This window comes from Rhincodon typus, chromosome 11 (genome assembly GCF_021869965.1).
Source record: "Rhincodon typus isolate 14 chromosome 11, sRhiTyp1.1, whole genome shotgun sequence".
NCBI lineage: Eukaryota > Metazoa > Chordata > Chondrichthyes > Orectolobiformes > Rhincodontidae > Rhincodon > Rhincodon typus.
In genome coordinates, this window is record NC_063342.1 from 71297298 (window position 1) to 71322692 (window position 25395).

General features: G+C 45.1%; 1 protein-coding gene across 1 annotated transcript in view; it reads right to left on the minus strand.

Annotated features, from left to right (window-relative positions):
• Positions 1–1103: 1103 nt before the first annotated feature.
• Positions 1104–25395, minus strand: part of LOC109915018 (ecto-NOX disulfide-thiol exchanger 1-like) — a 102271-nt gene continuing 77979 nt past the window's right edge. Inside the window, exons 7-10 of the mRNA XM_020514619.2 lie at positions 19465–19677; positions 16620–16726; positions 3070–3187; positions 1104–1495 (exon numbers count right to left, since the gene is read on the minus strand). Of these exons, the coding sequence (XP_020370208.1) occupies positions 1104–1495; positions 3070–3187; positions 16620–16726; positions 19465–19677 (830 nt within the window). The remainder of the gene's footprint in view (positions 1496–3069; positions 3188–16619; positions 16727–19464; positions 19678–25395) is intronic.

Genomic DNA, 25395 nt, shown 5'->3' on the forward strand with positions numbered 1-25395 from the left:
GAGGGGAGTGTTGAGCTTTATTGTGGAGGAGGTGCAGTTACCTATCCTCACTGATTGTGGCCTATGGGTCAGAAACCTGAGGATCCAGTTGCAGAGGGTGGAGCTGAGACCAAGGTCTCGGAGTTTTGAGATCAGTCTGGAGGGGATAATGGTGTTGAAGGTGGAGCTGTAGTCAATGAGTAGGAGTCTGATGTAGGTGTCCTTGGTTTCCAGATGTCCCAAGGATGAGTGCAGGGCTAGGGATATGGCATCTGCTGTGGACCTGTTACATCGGTATGCAAGCTGTGGGGGATAAAAGCAGGCTGGGAGTGGATGTGGGCCATGACCAGCCTCTCGAAGCACTTCATGATTATTGGGTTCAGAGCCACTGGGCGGTAGTCATTGCATGTGTTTTCTTGGATACGGGGATGATGATGGTCTTGAAGCAGGTGGGGACTTCAGCTTGTAGGAGGGAAGAGTTTGAAGATGTCAGCACCGACTGTAGATTCAATCTAGGCACAAATCGTGGGTTCACTACAGACACTGACTGTGAAATCAGTACAGACGCCAACTGTGGTTTCACTGTAGGCACCGAGTACAGATTCACTACGAGTGTGACTGTAGTTTCACTACAGGCGCTGACTGGATGAACTACAGGTGCTGAGTGTAGATTCACTACAGGCTCCGACTCTAGATACAGAACAGGCACCGACTATGGATGAACTACAGGCACCAACTGTAGATTCACGACAAGCACGATTGTAGATTCACCGCAGACACCAACTGTGGATTCACTACAGACATGGAGTGTAGGTTCACTACAGACACTGACTGGATGAACTACAGGTGCTGAGTGTAGATTCACTACAGGCACCGACTGTAGATTTAAGACAGGAACTGACTGTGGATTCAATACAGACAACAACCTTAGATTCAGTATGGACACTGACTGTAGAGTCACTACAGGAACCGACTGAAGATTCACTACAGGTGCAAATTGTGGATTCACTACAGGAACTTACTATAGACTCATTATTGGAACTGACTGTGGATTCACTAAAGACACTGAGTGTAGATCCAGTGCAGACATTGTGGATTCACTACTAGAACCGGCTGTGGATTTACTACAGGAATCCACTGTGTATTGGTTTCTGTGTATACAGAACCGACTGTGGATTGACTACAGGCACCAGCTGTAGATTGACTAAAGGCACCGACTGTGGATTGACTACAGGCACCGACTGTAGATTGACTACAGGCACCGACTGTAGATTTACTGCTGGAACAAACTGTACATTCACTTCAGGCACTGGCTGTGGATTGACTACAGGCACCGACTGTGAATTGACTACAGGCACTGACTGTGGATTGACTACAGGCACCGACTGTGGATTCAGTACAGGCACCGACTGTAGATTTACTGCTGGAACAAACTGTACATTCACTTCAGGCACTGGCTGTGGATTTACAACAAGAACCACCTGTGGATTCAGTATAGGCACCAATCGTGGGTTCGCTACAGGAACCAACTGTGAACTCTACAGGCACTAACTGTGGGTTCCCAGTAGACACTGGCTGCAGTTTCACTACAGACATTAGTTGTGGTTCACTACATACATTTACTCTGGATTCAATACTGTACACGGTACCTACTGTGGATTCACCATAACAACCGACCTGTAGATTTAGTACAGCCACCTACTGCAGATTCAATACAGACACCGAAAATAGATTCACTACAGGCACCAACTTGGAAGGAAGCTGAACAGGGCTGTGGACGTTATTTACCCAACAGGGAACCGACTGTGGCGGGTGTCTGTGTTCATCAGGTGATCTCAATTCAGAAATTAGTTTCACGTGTTTAGACAATGCATTCCTCACACAATTAAGCAACTGATTTGAACGTTCCTCAATACATTGTTAAGTGTGCGAGGTACATTATTGTCTGCGTGTCATTAGGACTTAAAGCAAGTCGTTCACGAGAATGTGGGCTGAACATTTTCCAGCACGATGAATTTGGGAGGCAGCTGTATCTTAAGGACATCCCATGCTGGTATTTAGCACTGCAGGTGAGTGAGTCAGGGGAATCGATAGATATTGCAGGGTGTCAAGCTCTCTCTGAATTAGGTTTCACTGATTACAGATCCCACTGAATGCAGGGCTGCCTGTCTCGCGGATGCTACAGATAAACATGGGGCTGTTTCATCCGCATTCCAGAAATGGAAATGGCAAGCGATCAACAGCACAGCTGTCATATGGATGCCGTGAACAGCAAGCCAGCAACACAAGCTGGCCATTCAGCCCCTCACAATTCAATTCTATCACGGCTGATCTGAGAATGACACGATTGGGCCAGTTCCGAGATGTGGGTTGCGGGGGGCGGGGGAGCGATGATGGGTTCCCGCTGTAACCTTTGGAGGTGATCCTTGGAATCCACAGAGAAACAGCTGGAGATCTGGTTCCAATGGCCAGTTATGGCAGTTAAACCTTCCAGTCTAGGTTTCAGTGCCCTGTTTAATGGAGTAGGCTCCATTATAACCTACACACGGCGACTAGTAGATGAGGGGGCTTTGGGGGGGTGGGGAGGGGGCAGGTGGGAGCAAATACCTTCAGCATGGAGCACGAGCTCCGGTCCTCAGTGAGAGGCCTGGTGTTTGCCAGTTGAGGCACACGGGGACCAAATTCCACACGGTGAGGCCTAATGACCCAAACATGGCTGATGGGGCCTAGCTCCTTGGCAACCACTCACCTCTCTTTCCAGTGTAACGCGGATTGACCAATACTGTTAGCATCGTGGACAAAGTTACCAACTAGCCCCACCACCCCCACTACATCCCCGAGTACAATCCTCCAACCCCAGACACGAGGCTGCGTTTCCATCAGCACAGAGCGGTTGAGTACCTTTATGCTCTGGCACCGCCTAGGCAGGAGGGCACAGCCACGGTGTAAATGATGCTTCATAGCTTCCACTTTCCAAAAGACGGGAGCACTAGTTCAAGTAAATCTTACAGGTTTTCTAATATGAGTTAGTTTGAAGGCCATGCTCAAGTTACACCAATCGATGACTGGAAACAGCTGAAAATGCCTTACCAGACTCCTCCACAGGGACTAATTTACTTGGGCTTTCTTCGTAGTCATCATCAGACATTTCCATTTCCTCTTCGCGACGAATTCCCATCAGTTCTTCACTGTGCACATTCCGGATTTCCTGTTGTCGAAGAGAGAAACACAACGTTGGCAGAAATTCGTCAGAAGCGGTCAGGCTGACAAAACAGCAAAGTTAGCACAGGGTGAATGTTTCTCACCTGCATTTCCATCTACAATGGTTCTTACCTGTGAGGATACAGCTGCAACATTATAGGTTATCGAGAGCTGGAGTGGGCCAGATATTGTCCAAGTGTTTGATATTACTAGCAAAAGTGAGCATGGAGGAAATGTGTTGTCGTGAGTTTGATATTACAGGTTATCGAGAACTGGAAGGGGCTGTGTGTTTGATATTACAGGTTATCGGGAACTGGAAGGGGCTGTGTGTTTTATATTACAGGTTATTGAAAGCTGGAAGGGGCTGTGTGTTTGATATTACAGGTTATTGAGAGCTGGAAGGGGCTGTGTGTTTGCTATTACAGGTTATCAAGGGATAGAAGGGGCTGTGTGTTTGCTATTACAGGTTATCAAGGGCTAGAAGGGGCTGTGTGTTTAATATTACAAGTCATCGAGGGCTGGAATGGGCTGTGTGTTGTTCTGTGTTTGATACTATACCTTATCGAGAGTTCAACAGGTCTTTGTGTTTGATATTACAGATTATTGAGGGCTGTGTGCTTGATATTACAGGTTATCAAAGCTAGAAGGAGCTGTGTGTTTGATATTACAGGCTATCGAGGGCTGGAAGGGGCTGTGTGTTGTGTGTTTGATCTTACACGTTAACCAGTGTTTGTCCATAAAAGTGATCTAGAGTGCCAATGGGCTTTATGTTGTGTGCTTGACAGTCCAGGTGGTCTAGACAGAGTTTATGTAAACCACATTTGTCATTTCAAACTTGCTCACTCTGTTTTCGCAACAGTGTGTGAACCTTAGGTAACAAAGGACTGAATTCATATTGTTGACCCTTTTCACAAGTGCTCCCAATGCATGATGGAAATGATTTATTTGTGCACCAATGAGGCTAACTCCAGAGTCTATGAAAGCATAGCAGCATCGAAATCATGTTGCGAACTTACCATGACCTACTCCATTGCTTGATTCTCAGGTAAAAGATCATTTTATCAATCTAGGCTAGTCTCAGAAATCACGACACGGGCCAGATTCTATCACTATGTTATGTCACTTACCTTAAATGCTGCTTTAATGAGTTGTTCTAAAACCCATTTCAGATCTACAATAAGCTAAACAACAGTAGCATTTTATGCACCTGCATCAACCTGATTAAGCATCGACCTTGTGGTATTTTTAAACTTGTGTAATGAACATCTGTACCCTCCAAGTCACCTTAACTGGGGAAAAGAAAACAGGCTGTGTACAATGACATGAGCAACTCACCTCCCAGGGAAACACTCCTGTCTCAAACAGTTGAAATAATTCAAAGGACTCACCTCTAGAAGGAACTTTTCAGCTGGTGAACATCTACACGCTGTCCTGAACCTACAAGTCTGTTTGATCTCAACAGAAACAAATCTCTGAGGAACCATGTACATTGTCTTTACAATTACCTTCTTCGTGAGGCTGGTGATATCTTACAAATGCAATTGGGACTGGAAAACTTTGGGATGGGTACAGGAGAGGAACAAATGAGTCATTTTAAATCCATAGGATCTTAATCGCCAGGACAGGCTCAAGGAGTTAGCTGGGTGTGGTCTCTGAGTTGTGAGATGATGAAGGGAACACACTGAGCAACTGATAGCTGAGGGAGAACAAGAACTGTAATACGATGTTGGGAAAAGGCAGGTCTAGGTTAGGTGTTCTGAGGTGGCTTGGGTTTCTCCAAGAATTGCGAACTTCTGGAATATTCTGTGGAATTTTGCAGTGGACACCACTGGTGGAGGGAGCACTGGATCTGGAGCTGGGTGCGAAAGGACAGCCCCTCTCACCATAGCTAGGTACTTTCAGAGAATTCAGGGTCAGCATGTTCTGTTAAACTTAGGGGTCAGTCGTTCAGATGGGTCACAGGGGAAGTCAGTCTGTTATTTCTTCCAAATTCACCAAGTTTATTTCTTAAGCTATGTTGCTTTGTAGGCGTTTGTGGTTGTGAGTGAATATTAGGGCAACAATCAGAGAAATGTATCCAGGAAAATTCTCCTAGTGCTAAGGGAGAAACATTGAATGGCTTGGGTAGTGGCCACAATTAGGTCACAGTGACAGATAATCCTGGCACTGCACTTTGGTAAAACAAACAAACACAAGACTTATACAATTAAAAGGAGGATCTAGGATAGTGTTGTGGAACAGAGAGACGTAGGGTTCAGGTACAAAATTCTTTGAAGTTTGCATCATATAGATAAGGTGGTTAAGAAGGCATTTAGCATGTTCACCTTCATTGCTCAGACTTTTTGATCGTAGGAGTTATGTTGAGATTGTACAGGATGTTGGTGAGGCCTCTTCTGGAGTACTGTGTGCAGTTTTGTTATAGGTAAGATATTATTAAGCTGGAGAGGGTTCAGATGAGCTTTACCAGGAGCAGCATGGTGGCTCAGTGGTTAGCACTGCTGCCTCACAGCACCAGATACCTGGGTTCAATTCCACCCTCGGGTGAATGTCTGTGTGGAGTTTGCACATTCTCCCTGTGTCTGTGTGGGTTTCCTCAGGGTGCTCCGGTTTCCTCCTGTGCAGGTTAGGTAGATTGGTCAGTGTGTTGAGGGTGGGAAGTATAGGGATAGGGATAGGGATAGGGTAAGGGTAGGATGCTTTTTGGAGGGTCAGTGTGGACATGATGGGCTGAATGGCCTTCTTCCACACTGTAAGTATTCTACGCTGGCAGGAATAGGGGGTTTGAGTCATAGGGAGAGGCTAGATAGGCTGGGACATTTTTCACTGGAGCATAGCAGTTTGAGGGGTGACCTCATAGAGGTTTATAAAATCATGAGGGGCATCAATAAGATGAATAGAAAGGGTCTTTTCTCTGTGATGAGGCATTTCAAGACTCAGGGGCATATTTGTAAAGTAAGAGGCGAAAGATTAAAAAAGACATGAGGGGCAATATTCTTACACAGAGAGTGGCTCGTGTGTGGAATGAGCTTCCAGAGGAAGTGGTGGATGTGGGTATAGTTACTACATTTAAAAGACGTTTGGATAAATACATCAATGGGAAAGGTTTGGAGGGATATGAGCAAAGCACAGACAGGTGGGACTAATTTAGTTTGGGATTATGGTCGGCATGAAATGGTTGGACCGAAGGGTCTGTTTCTGTGCTGTATGACTATATGACTATGACTCTATAATGTCTCTTGCCCGTTTTTCCTACTCTACAAGAGAAAAAAGGAAGACTGGGTGGGGTGCACTTACTGCTGGATATCGAATGCTACCTCTCCTTGCCCCTGACCAAAGCAGCAGAATGATGACAAGTCCCTGATTGTGGAAAGTCATGGGTAATTGTAAGGAAATGAGAATTAAGCCTGCAGTAATCAACAAACACTAGGGACTGGAAAATATCTGTGAGGAGATGTGCCTTTAAGAGGGATTAATTCTGTCCTGTTTCCCTTGAACAGAGGCATTGTTAGGTCTGGTGCCAATGTTCCTGCTCCATGGAAAGCAGAGTAAATAGCTTCAGGCTTTTAAGAAAAAAAATTAGACAAAAGAAGCATGAGCGGGTGGAGTCAGGCTCACACAGACCCAAGGTTTTAGTTTTTGCTTTCAGTAGTCGAAACTGGAGTTTTTGTAATTAAAGCTGTTAGATACGGCTCTCTCTCTGCTGCTGCTGGATTGTTTCTTTCTGTTTCTCCTTTTTCCAGGACTGGAGGAGATTGCGAGCGAGGGAAATCTGTTTTACTGAATTTGCCTTTGCCAAGGGCGTGTTTATGGGAAGCTGCTATATTGGAACAGTTGACGAGTAACAGTTAAATAATATATTATTTTATTAAGTATTTCAATAGGGTCAAAGTTATGCCAATACTTTTGTTGCTTATATCTTAACAGTGGTGCAAGAACAAAGTGTGTTTTGCTTAAAGCCTAGTAGTTTGACCAATCAAATCACATCTGCTACACAACGCCTTCCACTTGCCTTGAAATAAGATAAAGGCTAGGGTTGAGGCTATCACTCAGATATATATTTGAGGGGTGTTTGAACTGGTCCATAACACATACATGTTTAGATAGTGTTTGAAAAAAACCAAATACCAATGCAACAGCAAAACGTGGGAACCATTGTGATCTGAGCTCCTTCCCTCCCCAAGAAGGTGAACAAATGGAGGAAAGATTAAATACATTAGTCACACAGCCCAGAATGAAAAAGCAATAAAACCAGCGAAAGAGAGGTACTGATCCCACTCGTATCTGCCCAAATGGAGCCCCACTACATTCATTTCTGCCTACAAATATCTTTCAAACTTTTCTCTCTGGAAGGTCTTCTGACCAGAGAGTGTGTGGGGCAGGAGCTGGTATTTTTAGAGCAGAAAATGCTACCCCTTTTCCAGTCTGTCGTTGAAGCAGATTCTCCAGACCTTGGTTATACAATCAATTCCAAAAACAGGCATCCAAAAGGGAAAGAGATTGTGAAGCAGCCAGCTATAGCTTAATGAGCAAAAGTTCCTTCAGTGTGGCTGGGTAAAAATTCTGGAATTCCCTCCCTGAGTGCATTGTGGGTCAACCCACAGCACAGGGACTGCAGCGGTTCAAGAAGGCAGCTCACCCCCACCTTCTCAAGGGGGCAATTAGGGACGTGTAATAAATGCTGGGCCCAGCCAGCGACCCCCACGTCCCTGAATGAACAACGTAAAGAGGAGCATCTTCTTCAGTTGGCTGCCCAGTGGTAGGCCTGATCAGCAGTGCCATGTCTCCATCAGAGAGAGTGCAAAGGAACACTTTGTGAATCCACCCCAGCCAGGTATGGGGGAAATCGACCCCCTCCCTATGCTGTTGGCACCAATCTCATCCACACCAAGCCATGCCCAAGGAGTCTTTGTTGCTGTAGTAACCTGCATTTTCACCCGCATGTTACAGCTTGGAGGCAGGGAATCCAATTTCTTTCTAGCACATGACTGACCAGGAATCTCTCCCCCACTTACCACCTACCATCGCTGGACACGGCAAGGATTTGTTGCCAGATGCTCAGTCTGTTTCAGCCACAATATGAACATTCCCTCCCTGGTCATCAAGGTCTGGAGTGAGACTTTGTAGCATCACAGAATGCCTACAGTGTGGAAGCAGGCCATTCAGCCCATTGAGTCCACACTGACCCTCTGAAGAGCATCCCACCCAGACCCGCCGCCTTACCCTATCCCTGTAACCCTGCATTTCCCACAGCTAACCCACCTAATCTACACATCCCTTAACAGTACAGGCAATTTAGCATGGCCAACCCACCTTGCCTGCACATCTTTGGACTGTGGGAGGAAACCGGAGCACCCGGAGGAAACCCCCACTTGAACCCGGTGGTTTTGGCTCAGCACGGTTAGTATTCCCTGTTCTATAACATCCCCTCTCTGGGAAAACACTGCAAAGTGGGAATGCCGGATGATCAGCGGCAGAAAATAGAGAGCTTTACTCATCCGGAGATTAACAATAAGCATCGATCAGGAAAATTTCTTGCCTGCTCTTTCCAGCAAAATTGCAAATTTTCTTTGTAGTCATGTACAACTTCACCATAATTATTCCCTGACAAATTTTATTGCACCATAATGAGGACTTCATATTAAATGTTAATTTTATAATGAGATGTCCCTTCTAGCATTCATCTGGCAGAGTGTTAACGGGATGAATTTGGCTTTCAGTTAAAACTGTTAAAAGGTGCAAAAGTAAAAGTGGAAGGCCTGTTTAAAGTTATCAGCCAGCTCACAACCAGGTATCAATTTTACTTCAAGACAAACAGCTTTCAACCTAAGGGCATGACAAGAGCCAAATTGCGGAGTCAAAGATTCAGCCCAAATTTTGCTCTGAAGCGAGGGGAAGTACGGCAGCCCGGTGTTTAGAACTGCTACCCTACAATGCCAAGGATCTGGGTTTGATCCCACCCTTGCGCAACTGTCTGTGTGGTGTTTGCGTGTCCTCCCTGTGCCCGCGTGGGTTTCCTCTGGGTGTTTTCCATAGTCCAAAGATGGGCAAGTTAGGGTGGATTGGCCATGCTTAAATTGCCCCATGGTGACCAAGGATGGGTGGATTAGCCATGGAGAATACAAGGGGGATGGGTCTCAGCAGGATGCCCTTCAGAGGGTTGCTGTGGACCTGATGGGCCGAATGACCTACTCCCACACTGTAGGGATTCTATGTCAAATGCTCAGACAGAGCGGATTCAGTTGAGAGCTCCATTGATAAACCTCCTACGCTTTCAGCTTTCCCTCTTGGTTGTTGGCATCCTTTCAAGTTTCAAAGGTAGAAAGAGCAGACTCTGATGAACGTATCGATTGAGGCTACAGCTGACTGAAATAAAACTGCAAGAAGCAAAAGATGAAAGACCATTCTTGATGCAGTGAAATCTCTCTTGAAGTTACCTAATTAGAAGAGCCCTTCTGATACAGGATTTGCCAAGTTGCTTCATCAATAAACATTGCATTCTTCCTTGCTCTGCCTCAAAGCAGCCTTGCAGTGATATTCAAGGCCATCTGGCTGGGTCAGTTGGACTATGCTGTGAGGGGAGGGACAGCATGGTGGCTGAGTGGTTAGCATTACTGCCTCACAGCACTAGGGACCCAGGTTCAAATCCCCCCTCAGGTGACTGTCTGCGTGGAGTTTGCACATTCTCCCTGTGTCTGCGTGGGTTTCCTCCGGGTGCTCTGGTTTCCTCCCACAGTCCAAAGATGTGCAGGTTAGGTGGATTGGCCGTGATAAATAGCCTATAGTGTCCAGGATATATCAGTTAGGTGCATTAGCCATGGGAAATGCAGTTACAGGGAAAGGGAAGGGAAGGGAGGCATGATCTTCAGAGGGTTGGTGTGTACTTGTTAAGCGGAATGGCAATTCTAAGAATTCTACTGTGGACCGAATCTTCAAACTACTTGAAAGCTCCAGACCTCACTGAGCTGATGGCTTGGTACTAAGTTCTGTTGGATGTGTCGTAATACAAGTCGAAAGTGCTTTGTTGGATGAGGAAAGAACAGTTAGTGGAAAAAAGCCCATCTCTGCATCAAATTGCAAAGTAAACTATCATTATCATTTGGCTGATGTGACACCATTGCAAAGGAGGACAAGCAAGCAGCTACAGTGAAATCTCTTGTCTCACTGTGTTGCCTGAATGGTGGTCAGAACATTGTCGAAAGCTCCCCTTACTCTTACAATCGAACACAGGAGGTTTTACTGACAGGGAAGCGAGGGCTTCAGTTTAATTCCTCGGCAGAACCATACCGGCCCCTGACAGTGCTGCATTCCCACACAGCAGCCTGCACTTTCACCAGGACGGGATATGAAGCAACCAGCACACGACTCGAATTCTCTCCCACATGGCCTGCGGCGAGAATCCCGAACTCACTTCAAAACAGCAAACAGATTGAGTGGGAAACGCAAGGTGGTCACGTTAATACTCAGCATCAAGACCAACTTCACTTTTACCTCGACAAAGTTAAATGACATTAAATGGACACCAATGTTAGACGGTTTGTAGCATAGTGGTCTTGTTACTAAATGAATAATCTATCAGTCACCTCCGCCTCTAACAGCTGGTTCTGTCCTTGGCACTAGGGGCAGGAGTGACCACCAAACCATCCATGTGGAGGCAAGTTCCATCTCTATACCAGTGGATCAGATCATAGCTCTGATGTCCTGCCACACCCAGACGGCGGTTGACTATTAAAGAATGGAAGTCGCAGGTTCCACAAATCCACAGTGATGAGGGAGCCCAGAACTTCAGTCTTAAAGATAAGGTTGAAGCATTTGCAGCTATCTTCAACTTGTAGGGGTGAGTGGATGAGCCATCTTGGCATCCTCCAGCATCATGGATACCGGTCTACAGTCAATGAAACCCTTGCCACCTGTTATCCATTAATACTGGAGGCACTGGATACTGCAAATGCTCTAGGGCCCTGATTGCATTCCAGCAACAGGACTGAAGACATGTGCGCAAGAACTAGCCATACCCCCTGGCCAAGCTGTTTCATCAGGGCCACAACTCCCAATGTCATTACAGCCTTGGTTCAAACGTGGACTAAAGAGCTGAATTCCAGAGGTGAGGTGAGAGTGACAGCCCTTGACATCAAGGCTGCATTCGACCGAGTGTGGCATCAAGGAGCCCTGGCAAAACTGGAATCAATGGGTATCAAAGGGGGCAAACGCTCCGGTGGTTGGAGTCATACCTGACACATAGGAAGATGGTCGCAGTTGTTGAATGTCAATCATCACAGCTCCAGGACATCTCTGCAGGAGTTCCTCAGGATAGTGTCCTCGGCCCGACCATCTTCAGCTGCTTCATCAATGACCTTCCCTACATCATAAGGTTAGAAGTGGGGATGTTTGCCAATAATTACACAATGTTCAGCACCATTCACAACTCCTCAGGTACTGAAGCAGTCTTTGGCTATGTGCAGGAAGATCTAGCAGACCTTCAAGCCTGCCTTGCTAAGTAACATTCACTTCACGCAAACGCCAAGCTATGACCACCTCAAACAGGAGAGAAACTAACCATCTCCCCTTGACATTTAATGGCATTATGATCACCGAATCTCCCAATGTCAACATCCTAGGGAGTTACCATTGACCAGGAACTCAATTGGTCTGGCCATATAAACAGTGACTACAAGAGCAGGTCAGAGGCTAAGAATATTACAGCAAGTAGCCATCTCCTGGATTGAGGAGCTCACCAAAACTCCATTGACAGAACCCACACCTTCTACTGTCTAGAAGAATAAGAACACGGGAACACCACCCCCTGCAAGTTCCCCTCCAAGCCACTCCCCATCCTGACTTGGAAATAGATCACCGTTCCTTCACCGTCACTGGGTCAAAATGCTGGAATTCCCACCCTAAGGGCATTGTGGGTCAATCTACAGCACATGGATTGCAGTGGTTCAAGAAGGCAGCTCACCCCCACCTTCTTGAGAGGCAACTAGGGACGGGCAACACACAGGATAGTGGGCATAGCCAGTGATGCCCACGTCCTGCGAATGAATGAATAACTCAATGATTATTGTTGTAGATCTGATGACTGAGTCAGGACCAGTACCTCTGTTCCTCCAAGCCCAAAAGCAGTGTTATCCAAAGCCCCTATCTGCATTAGGTGACAGTCCCTGCCATTCTTTTGCTGGCCAGCTTTCTTTGAGGCATTACAAATAGTCAAACAAGGAAGAAGAGGCGGCCATCCGGCCGGTCGAGTGATATTTTTAACCCGCTGCCAGCATATCAGGTACAATAATAGACTCACCTCTTCAGAGAGGTCTCTGAGTCTGTTTAAATCCATTGTAATTAAAATGTGACCAGTGGGAGTTTATGGCGGATTGGAGTTCGGTTTCAAAAGATTTGCCAATTCAGTCCTCCCTTGTTGTGAGGTCTGAGGGAAGGCAAGAGGTTCAAATCCCATCCCCCTCCTTCCCTCGTATCTTTGGAAAGGGATAGAGAGAAGGATTGATGGCACTGAGTCATACAGCACAGAAACAGACCCTTTGGTCCAACCAGTCTATGCTGACCATGGTCCCAAACTAAACTAGTCCCACCTGCCTGCACTTGGTGCTTATCCCTCCAAACCTTTCCTATCCATGTACTTATCCAAATGTCTTTTAAACATTGTAACTGTATCTGCATCCACCACTTTCTCTGCCAGTTCATTCCACACAAACCACTCTCTGTGTAAAAAGGTTGCCCCTCATGTATCTTTTTTCTCCTAGTTGCCCCCTAGTTTTGCACTCCCCTACCTGGGGAAAAGACCCTTGTCATTCACTTTATCTATGCCCTTCATGATTTTATAAACCTCAATAAGGTCACCCCTCAACCTCCTATGCTCCAGTGAAAATATTCACCATCTATTTTTAGATCTCAAACCCTCCATTTCTGGAAACATTCTGATAAATCTTTTCTGAACCCTCTCCAGTTTAATAATATCCTTCCTATAGCAGAGCGGCCAGAACTGCACACAGTGCTCCAGAAGAGACCTCACCAATGTCTTGTACAACCTCAACTTGACATCCCAACTCCTATGCTCAAAGGTCTGAGTAATGAAGACAAGTGTGCTAAACACTTTCTTAACCATTCTGTCTGTATGTGACGCAAATTTCAAAGAATTATGTACCTCAACCCCTTGGTCTCTCTGTTCTACAAAGGCCCCTATTAATTGCACAAGTCCTGCCCTTGTTTGTTTTACCAAAATGCAAAACCTCACATTTATCCAAATTAAACTCCATCTGCCACTCCTCAGTCCACTGACCCAATTGATCAAGATCTCTTTGTAATCTTAGATAACCTTCTTCACTGACCACTACAGAACTAATCTTGCAAACTAAATTACTATGCCTCCTATATTCTAATCCAAATTGTTTATATAAATAACAAACAAAAGTGGATAAGGTGCGCTGTCCAGTGAGGGAGCAGCACTGTGAAAACGAGTTGAAAGAGTTGTGAGGTGTTATAATTGTCCGACACTAAGTTGTTTTGAGGTACTGATTAAATCTTCAGTGTGGGCACTTCTGAGGTAATAAGGTTTACTAAGTGAGTCACCAGGTATCAATTAACTATCAGAAGCCCAATGAGGTGCCAAATTAGTACTAGGTACTTGGAATGAGAAGTAAATCCTGGGTAAAATACAAAAACAGAATATAAAGATAAAAACAGAGAATTTGGGAAATACGTGTCATCTACAGAGTTAAAGTTTCAGGTCAATGAATAGCTTGTCCTCAGAAAACCGGCCCGAAACATTAACTCTCTCTTTTCTGCCTCTGTCTACACCTGCTGAACGTTTCCAGCACTTACGGCTTTTAATTATTAAAGAAAATTAAAGCGGGGTCACCATGCAAATGCCCCCAGCGAGAGTTGGAACCAATGTCTTGGCACAATGACGGGCAACAATCTGATTCTTGGTACAGCTGGCACAGGCTAAGCCAACATTTCAGTGAAATAAGGCAAACCAGTGCCATGATAAACACACGTTCAGGAATGTCAAGAGATCATCGGAGAGCCAGGGAAACAGCGAGACCAGCCTCAATGAGAACAAAGGATGAAGGAAAGAACATCGATCATTGAAAGGAGATGTGCTAGAAAGTTGATCATCACAGCAACACTGCTCAACACTGACTTGCTAGCTACTATAATGTCACGTGTACAGGGACTAGAGTGTCGGAGTAAGGATGTCTTGCTGCAGTTAGGACATTCTTGCTAAAGAGGGAGTCCAGCAAAGGTTCACCACACTGATTCCCGGGATGGCAGGACTGACATGGGAAGAAAGACTGGATCGACTGGGCTTGTACTCGCTGGAATTTAGAAAATGAGAGGGGGGATCTCATAGAAACATATGAAATCCTGATGGGACTGGACAGGCTAGATGCGGGAAGAATGTTCCCGATGTTGGGGAAGTCCAGAACAAAGTGTACCAGTCTAAGAATACGGGGTAAGCCATTCAGGACTGAGATGAGGAGGAATTTCATCACCCAGAGAGTTGTGAATCTGTGGAATTCTCTCCCACAGTTGCCTGTTGGGGCCAGTATATTAGATATATTCAAAAGTCACACAACACCAGGTTACAATCCAACAGGTTTATATATTCAAGAGGGAGCTGGACATGACCCATGCGACTAACAGGATCAAGGGGTATGGAGAGAAAGCGGGAGTGGGGTACTGAGATTGTATGATCAGCCATGATCGTAGTAAATGGTGATGCAGGCTCGAAGGGCAGAATGGCCTACTCCTGCACCTTTTTTCTATGTTTCTATGTACGTGACAGCACATTGAGTGTACCCACCTTGAATTTGGGAATATGCTTCTACAGAACTGCACATTGTGGAGAGACCACCCACACTCACAGCAAATATCCCTAACAGAGAGGATGTGTACTGAGTGTGACATTTTGTACATTATCCCAAAGATGGAAACTCAGATTTAGGCATCAATCTCTCAGATTGTTGTGGTACCCAAAGGGTTTCCATGATATCATGGCTGGTTAAAATCACTGAGCGGCGTTGTTTTATGTTTGATGGGATCAAATGTTGAAAGTTAGCCTTGTTAGGTCCAACATGTGACCAGATAACCTTTTTACAACCTGAAGCCAAACAGTATTTGGACCAGTCTGGCCAACGACAATTTTGAAATCATAGAAAACAACTCATAAGAATGAATAGATCAAAAGAAAATGGATTTTCTTAGGATCATAGAATCCCTACAGTATGGAAGCATGCCAATAGGGTCCACACTGAAGAGCATCCCACCCAGACTGCCCCCCACCCCGTACCCTTTTACCCAGCATTTCCCATGGCCAATCCACCTAACCTACACACCTTTGGACTGCGGGAGGAAACTGGAGCACCTGGAGGAAACTCGCACAGGGATTTTTTAAAGCACACAATAACAAAACAAAAAGTTAGATTGAAGGAAAGGAGAGAACAGGAATAGAGACTATGCACTGATGATGACGAGTTCTTTTTAAAAAAAAGTGCAATCTAAATGGGAAAGTTTTGTATAATTTTTATTGTTTTAATAAAACAGCCCTGTTAATTACAGCACTTTATGTAAATCCCTAATTGTAGAGCAGTCAGCCATCAAAGTGTGCGATGAATGCTTGCTCGTATGTTAGGTTCTATCATTCAATTTGAAACAGATTAGATATTTCCTTTATTCCTTCACAGGATGAGGGTGTCACTGGCCAGGCCAGCATTTATTGCCCAGAGGGCAGTTTAGAACTAACCACATTGCTGCAGGTCTGGAGTCACATGTAGGCCAGACCAGGTAGGGAAAGCAGTTTCCTTCCCTAAAGGACATTAGTGAACCAGATGGTTTTTTTTCCCCCAACAATTGACTCACAGTCATCATTAGACTCTTAATTCCAGATATTTTATTGAATTTAAACTCCAGCATCTGAACCTGGATCCCCAGGACATAGTCTGGGTCTCTAGATTAACAGTCTAGTGATAATACCACTAGGCCATCACCTCCTCTATTTGCTGAAGGGACTACGGCTCTCTTAAAATATCTGTGGCTCGGATCAAGCAAAGACTAAAACAAAAAATACTTCCTGGTCACATCAGACAGGAAGGGTTCTCTATTAAACATATTTTAGCTGTGGATTTTACTGAAGACAACACAAACTGTTAATATCGAAACAGATCTCATGGTCAAAAACACAAGGTGGTTATTACTATTCGAAATCTAAAATTAGCCTGTAGATAAATTCTTGAAATAGCATCAAAATACTTAGCCAGGGGCACCCCATTAGCTACGCACATTACAGAATCAATATAGGCTGCAAATGCTGATGACTTAAAACCAGTAGTAATGACTTAAAACCGAGAACATGACGGAAAATATTGCAAATCGAGTCGCATACACTCTTGAAGCAATTGACAGAATTAGAAGAAGATGAATTTACCAACCTCAGCTTGCTTTCGCCACATATCAATGTTCTTGCGTTGAGCTTTTGTAAAATGGTCCCAAGCCTTTTGCTTCGAGGCAGCCTTGAATACTGCAACAATCTGCTCAACTTTGGTGAACAAGGAAGTCAAACAAAACAACCAGTTTATGCTTTGATCAGGAACGAAGAAAGAACAAAGCAGAGACAGACAGGGGTGGTCGCTGTGCTGACTTAACCGATACTAAAGGCACTCCATCACTGTTGAGGCAAAAGCATGGCAACTTCAGTGACAGAATAACACAGATTACCAATGATGTGGTGCCTTTAATTGGTGCCAGAGAGTGTCTCTGTTGTACTTACAGTACGCCAACTGGAGATGGGCTAACCTCATGCCTCACTGTCTCCATCACATTTCCAGTCCAAAATCATTCACCCCTTTGTGAACTGACACAAACTGATGGAGGAAATAAAAATCCCTGGATGGGGTCTGAAATTTTATCATTGAAGTGGAGACCTTTGCATCTGTTTATGTGCCCAGTGGTTCAGTTTAGTTTGCAAATGTGCTCCTCGTGGAAGGGGAGATGGAAGAGATATAGAGGCAGACTTCACAACTACCATGTGCAGGGGGGTGGGGTGGGGGGGGGGGGCGCGGTGGCACAATGATTTTTTTACTGGATGTGCTGCAAACCGCATATAATGTCATAAATTCCACCCTCTCCTCCCAACCCTCACTCGCCAATTGGTGGTAAAGCTGTGGACAGAAAAGACACACACATCTAGATCCAAAGGTTCCAGGTGGTGGTCAGGGAGGTTAGAAAGAACGTAGTTGTCCTTGCTGTTCCAGGCCCAGACTTTCTGTCCTTGCACTATCCAGTCTTCCCCACAATAAAGGCTAGTTGCTGTTCATCGCTGGGAGGGGAAGGGGGGATCAGTGGAGGAGGTGGGAGGATGGATTAAGGCCACAAATCAGATCAGTCAAAATATTGTTGCTGGGGAGAGTAGGCTCACCAGGGTGAGTAGTCAGTTTAACACGGATGGGACATCGCCCTCTCACTCTCCCTGCCCCTTTCTGTCCGTAATGACCGAGGCTGGGAGAAAGACAAATGCAAGGCATTTCCAGGAGGACGTGGGATGTTGAATGGCCAGCGAGAGCCGGGCAAGAACTTGTCAATGTAGACCCTCTTCCCCCAACCCGCAAAAAAAAGGGAGTGTGATAGCCTCCCAAATCCTGGTCTCGATTATTGAGCTGATTCACTGTCACCAGTCTATCTGAGCAGCCCAACTATTTTACCCCCACTCCTTCCAGCCCAGAACCCAGTAACACACTGTGACTGTTAAGCACATGTGCTGGATCCAACCAACTCATCAGATTGGCCAATATTTTCTTTTGGAAAGACATTTGCAAACAAAACAAAACCATTGACAGTTAGAGACATATAACATGCTGAAAAAAAGAATCTGATTTCCTTGTAAATTGTTAAATTAATCTTCAGACTTTCCTTTTGCCTCTATCTGCACAGCACAGAGGTAGATTTAGAATTAGTATTGGATTTGTTGTCACATGTACTCAAGTACAGGGATACAGGAGTACAGTGAAAAGTGTACAAAGTGGCCATAATCTGGCTCCATCTTAGGTTCAAAGGTACTTGGTTACAAAATAGGCCTTCAGTATTTATACTACAGTGAAACCTCCTCCCACAATCCTCATCATCTCATCCTTCCAGCAAAATCTTCTATTCCCTTTTGTCCTCCTGTGTTTATCTATCTACCTGCCAATTGTATCTCCACTATTAGCTTCAAACATTTCATGTTGTGCTGAGACCTCCCCACTCTCTCAGTTAAGAACGTGTTTCTCAATCCTCCATTTGCTTTGTGAGTGGCCCTCTCTATATTCATAGACCCCTGGTTTGCAGCTCAGCTCCTATTTTGCAACTGGTGAGAATTATTCATCAAGGTAATTTTCTTCACTACGTGAGAGGGCTCAGCGATTAATAAGCTTCAGCTTTTTTTAATTTTTTTATGCCACTTGTATTTAGATTGAGTTCCTAACAAGTCGAATTTGATTAGTTATAAATGAAAACAAGAATGGTATGGCAAACCATCATAACGATGATTGAAGGGATCAAAGTGGGGAATGAGAAAATAATTCTAATCATTAATTTCCAATTCCTTTCAAACAATTCAGCCGAGATCAACTTGTGGGTTATGTATCATATTAATCTTTTGTATTTTTAAATATAGTTAATGTCCCGAATGGTGAAAGACACCATTTGGATATTACAGATAAAAATAAATAGGGCCAACCATAACATAAGGCAACGTCCTTTTTAAGTCTACGCGCTTAATAGCTGTACTGATCTTCACTGGGATAATGCCACCAGATATTTAAAGAAAAAAATGATTTTTTTTCTCTTGTTTGTTAACCTTGCGTAATCTGGTGGTGTGGGGGAGGGATGTTCGGACTTTGGAAGGCTAGAATGAGTTGGGAATCATATGTAACATCTGCCTGTATTTCCAATAAATGGCCCCGATGTTGGCGTACTAGCCTGTTCTAAGTATGCGGGCTTCACCCATTACCCCATCAGGAAAGCTACCATCTGCCTATAATGTAGCTATCCCACGCAATATGTTTTATATGATGCAGCTAAGCCCATTTGGTCAAATATAAAGGCGGAGGTCAGTTTGCTGTGTATTATATACTCAGTGCCCTACAAAATACCTTCTGACTGAAAAGACAAAGTGAAAGGTTTCCTACCTGAATATCTAGTCCTGTCAAGATGGGCCCATGTTCTAGAACTTTCAGCACGAGTACTTACCCCAGTACTTTAACAGAGTTGAGAGAGGGCCAATAAACAAATCGCACTTACATCCAGTCAGGATCCGCGCTAAAGCGTTTTTGAATCGCTCTTTGGCGTCTTCCATCTCTTGTTCGTGCGCTGCCTTTTCGCTCATCAGCCTGCGACTGTGACTGTTGGCGGACTGGATCATGGAGTAGAAATTGTTGGCCGAGCGACGGGTCACCTCTCCCCGTTCAAACCAGGCCAGCAGCACCGAGATGGCTTCCGAGAACTTGCTGTCATCTGCAAGGGAACATGTACATGTGAGGCTGCGAGGCAGGACCTGCCCTGGCTTGACTCAGCTCTTCGCAAGTCAAAGATCGTAGTAATCCCTGCAGTATGGGAGCAGGCCATTTGGCCCATCGAATCCATACCGACCCTCCGAACAGCATCCCACCCCAACCCTGCATTTCCCATGGCTAACCCACCTAGCCTGCGCATCCCTGAACACTACGAGCAATTTAGCATGGCTAATCCACCCTAACCTGCACATCTTCGGACTGTGGGAGGAAACCCATGCAGACACATGGAGAATCTGCAAACTCAAGGGTGGGATCGAACCCGGGTCCCTGGCGCTGTGAGGGTACTGTGCAATTAGGCTCTTACCGGTCAAGCCATTGCAATGCAGAATGCACCAGTTCAACGATGACTGACTGTTAACTGCCAAGCTTTGTTTAAACTTAAACCAGGCAGATTGACTTCGATTAGTCAAGTGTTACGTTTATAAAGACATAACACGTCCTTTCCATCTGCAATGCTAACCACTGAGCCACTGTGTCACCCTGCGTATGAGCACAGAAGATGGCTAGCAGCTTTGGGGAACTCACAGAGAAGATGTCCATCTCCCACTGGGGCAGTGCCAGCAGAGACAACCATTAACAAGGAAAAGAAATTGGATGGGCACAATACGGCAACAAACTTGCAGGGCTATGAGGGTACAGCGTGGTGAATGGGTACAATTCCTCTGCAGACAGCCAGTATAGAACTGATAGGCTGAATGGCCTTTGTCTGTGCTAGGACGATCCGATCATTTGTTTAAAAACATGGCGTCCCATTGTTAAAATAATGTGACGTGTGTGGGATCACGTTTGCTTGTAGCACCAGTGAATTCTCCAATCCACCGCCATTGGCTACACTCCTTGTTCCCGTACGTCAGTTTGGACCAATTGCAAACCTCACTCTCTCCACACGAGCAATGTGATTGGAATCTCACTGCCATTTGTCAAACACGAATATAACTGAGAAGGTGCTGAAAGAAAAGATGTTTTGTTGAAGTTTTCCGTTTTCAGGGTACATGCAAAATGCTGAGGGAAATTTTATTCTATAAGCAAAAATTGTCACAACTGATAGACAAATTAGGCCCTTGCTAGTCAAGGCATTGTCATGGAGAATGCACCAGTTCGCTTATGTTAACTGCCAAGCTTTGTTTAAATTTAAACCAGGTAGGTCAAGGCAAATGAACATGCTTTGTTACATTTATAAAGACACGACACGCCCTTTCCACCTACAACTCTGCCTGCTGCTGAGGATAAGATGAAAAACATCAACAAAATCTGAGACAAGGTGCAGGGCTGGATGAACACAGCAGGCCAAGCAGCATCATAGGAGCAGGGAGGCTGACGTTTCGGGCCTAGACCCTTCACCAGAAAAGCTACCAAGACTCAAGTTCTGCACTGACAGACAACTACAGGAGAAAACATTGAACAAGGAAATGCTACTCAGTGGGTAAAACCACTTTTCTGTGAATAATGGCCCACATGCTTCATTCCCTTTTATAACATTTCAAGAAAGGGCTTATATATTCCCAAAAGGAGCAGGATTCCACTTTGAAGGCTCAGCTATCTAGGCTATTTGTTTCAGCCACAGTCGTTATTTCCCCTGGCACCACATTCCCAAGGTCCCCGTGGTTCAAAAAGCCCACTGAGTTCCAGAGAATATTCAATTATCTCTTGCTGTGTTTATCTTCATAACTGTTAACTTGGTTTCTGAATAGACTTTCACCCAGATGTTCGTTGAGGCAGCAATAATTGCATATTGCAGGGAGTTTATTCCTTAGGCCTGCAGCTTGTGGGAAAATAGGGAGCGAATCTCAAGACTGCTTTATGGATTATCCTTTTAAATCCTGTATCCTACCAGATCAGCACTCTCGGTTTATCCTTACCACTTGAGAACCTCTTGGATATCAACCTCGAGATTTTCAAATCATTGGAAGAGCTTATGGAGGAGACTAATCTCTGTTTTTTGTGCCATTTTATGAATGATGAGGAGAGATACAGATCTGAACAGAGCTCCACTAATCAATGAAAACCGAAAGATTCGCTTATCTCAGACAGAAGCACTTTCTGAGGAAGGGTCACTCAACCCGAAACGTTAACTCGGATTTCGCTCCACAGAAGTTGCCAGACCTACTGAGTTTTTCCAGCAGCTTCTGTTTTTGTTCCACACATCTTGCTCCCGGCCAGAGCACATTCCATTTGTTATGTCGGTTTTTACTTGCCTGGAAATTTCATATCATTTAGTACCATTTCAGCAAATGGGAGGACTTTTGTCTCTGATTGAATTTCTACCCCTTTCTGTTACAGTGCTTTTACTGGTAATGGCCAGGTCCATTCTGATGTGCCTGTTAGATATGTGATATGTGTACCTTACGTTTAAGAGGGCCCACCTTTAAGGACTCCATGTGCTGTGTGCATACAATGTTGTGACTCTGCCTGACAGTTGGCCTGCTCTGTGTCTGAAAGCTACACACACATACAAATCAGTTGGCTTGCTGTAATGTCTGCTTTATAACTTAGAATGTGCTTTACTGTTTTACATCAACTAAACCTCAAAGTTAATCAACCCCTGATGAGCGATGGGTCACTAGACCACCACAGAAGGCAGGATCATCATCACTCTAGTACTTGCACCATTCCCACCTTATGGGAGGGCCAGAGGCAGCTAGGCCCTATATTTGTTTATTCATTCATGGGATATGGGCATCACTGGCCAGGCCAGTATTTATTGCCTATTCCCTAAGTGCCCAGAGGCCAGCTAAGAGTCAATGATGTTGCCGTGGGTCTGGAGTCACGTGTAGGCCAGACCAGATAAGGATGATAGATTTCCTTCCCTAAGGGGGATTAGTGAACCAGATGGGTTATTCCAACAGTCGACAACAGTTGCATGGTCATCAGTAGATTCTTAATTCCAGATTCTTTATTGAATTCAAATTTCACCATCTACTGTATTGGGATTTGAACCCAGGTCCTAGAACATCAGCTGAGTTTCCTGGATTAATAGTCTAGTGATAATACTACAAGGCCCTTCCCCATGTATAAAGCTTCTTTAATTGCCATCCAAGGGACTTGGAGTGTGGTAATATGTTACACAGAGTGACCGAAAGGTGAAATGAGATAGTAGGAACTGCAGATGCTGGAGAATCCGAGACAACAAGGTGCAGAGCTGGGTGAAACGAGACTGGTTAAGCTACACCTCCATGTACCACACCCTGACCACCATCGCCCCCAACGAAGCAACAGGATGCTGCCCTGAAACCCTACTGACTGACGTTCTTGCTATCCAAATCACCTCAGGGTTTCGGATGGGTCAACACAAGGACAAACAGATAACTAAATCTTCACCCACCCACCACCCCCAGTTACTCCACAGTAATTCCTCAGTGAGGTTCCAGGAAAGAAAAATTACTCTCCACTACAAGGCCCGTTTTAATTGAATTCATTTTCATAGAATCCCTACATTGTGGAAAAAGGCCCTTTGGCCCAACAATTCCACACTGACCCTTACAGCATCCCACCCAGACCCATTCCCCTAATCTACACATCCCTGAACACTACGGGACAATTTAGCATGGCCAATTCACCTAGCCTGCACATCTTTGGACTGTGGGAGGAAACCCACACAGATACAGGGAGAATGTGCAAACTTCACACAGATGGTCAACCAAGGGTGGAATTGAACCCGGGTCCCTGGTGCTGTGAGGCAGCAGTGCTAACCACTGAGCCACAGTGCTGCCCCTTGTAGAAACATTACAGTGTGGAAACAGGCCATTCGACCCAACAAGTCCCCACTGCCCCTCCAAAGCGCATCCCACCCAGACCTATTCCCCTACCCCTACGTTCATACTGAAGTTGGTATTTTGACAAATCTTAAACAATCTTACCATGTGCCTACTTGAATCCTTCTCGAATGCTCCCTGTTGATATTATCTCCTGGACCACTCTAATATCAAATACAGCCACTTCCTCAAAACAGCTCCCCTAGAAAGAAACGGGACTGTGTTCCTTCGCTATACACTGAAATAAAGTCCCATCTTGTAAAATTCTCAGATTATTGCTGGCTAATCAATATCAGGCGCCTGCACGATTACACTTGATTCCGCACTAAACTCCTAAAAGAAGGAACATTAAGATAAGATAAGAAATTAAGATAATATTTGCCATTGTCAGTCCTCGTGCACAGTCTCTGTGTTAAGCAATCTCTGAAATTAAAGCTACCCTGTTGTCATTTCTTGAGTGCTAGAAGGTGCATGACCTGTCGACATTTTAGGGCTGACTTTGTCAGGATTCAGTGATTAATTTTGTTTCCCAACGCTGTGCCAATTTCCCGGCAGGGCCTTTGATTTCTGAGCTGCAGACGTCTTACTGCATTCTCTGTCATTCCATCACCATAATGTCAGTTGACTCTCCCCAGCTTTCATCTCAAATGCTGCTCAGATGCTCATCTATATCTCAGGAACCTCTAGACTCATCCTTCCTGACAGGCCTCCTTTTTCCAAGCATTGACTTTCCAGAGATTTCCTCCAGGGTTACTTTTCTTTTCTCGGAGACTCCTTTGTCATTCCGACTAATGTGATGGGGTCACATAGGAACAATACCTTCTGCTGACCTACAGGGTAATGGAACTCACACAGAAACAGAACTCAAAGCATTCACTGGTATCCTTAATGATGATGAAGTCTCCATTAAACTTAAAGCCTCTATGCACAAGGAAGACATTCATTTCTTAGACACGACAGCATTTCAATTGTTACAAAACAAATGGGCATAATTTAGCGACAAAAGGCTATTTTTGTCCACACACACACACACACACACACACACACACACACACAAACTAAATACGCCTTTCGCAAACCAGTGAGCTCTCGGCTAATGCACTCCCCTCACATTTGATTTGATTTGATTTGTAGTCACATGTATTTATTACAAATACACCGAAAATTGTTGGCACTCATTAGCGCCATCTTAAAACACAGAAAATAAACCAAAACACAGAATATAAAGCCAGAAAAGTAAAACAATGCAGCTCATCTTATAGTCTTATCTAAGTAAAGTTAGGTGGTTTTTGGAATAGCACCCGCTTCTAGCTCAGCTATGGGCCTAGATTCAGGCTCCTCCATCGCGAGTCCCTGCTGCTAAACTGATCACACTGCTACAACCGCACTTTGCCACGTCACCGGAACTAAGAGCCACTGTACTCCGCCGCCATCTTGCCTCCACCGACGTTGCCCGCACTGGGGCCACACTTGCCACCTCTGCCATCAGGCTCCCGGGCCTAGCCACAAACCCGGAGCCTCGGCTCAGCCTGTGAGTCCATGCCGGGGACCTGCTCCTCGCTCACTGGGAGACCTTTCCACCCACGTCAGCAAACCGAAAGAGCTGGCCATCAAATTTACGAATGGGTTGAGGTGGAAATGGTCGAGAGTATCAAGTTCCTGGGATGGATGACCACCAACATTCTGTCCTGGTCCACCTGCGTCAACACAACGGTCAAGAAAGTGCAACAACGTCTCAGGAAGCTAAGGAAATTCGGCATGTCCACAAGGACTCTTACCAATTTTTACAGATGCACCATAGAAAACATTCTATCTGGAAGCTTCACAGCTTGGTACAGCAACTGCTCTGCCCAGGACCGTAAGAAACTACAGAGAGATGTGAACACAGCCCAGTCCATCACACAAAC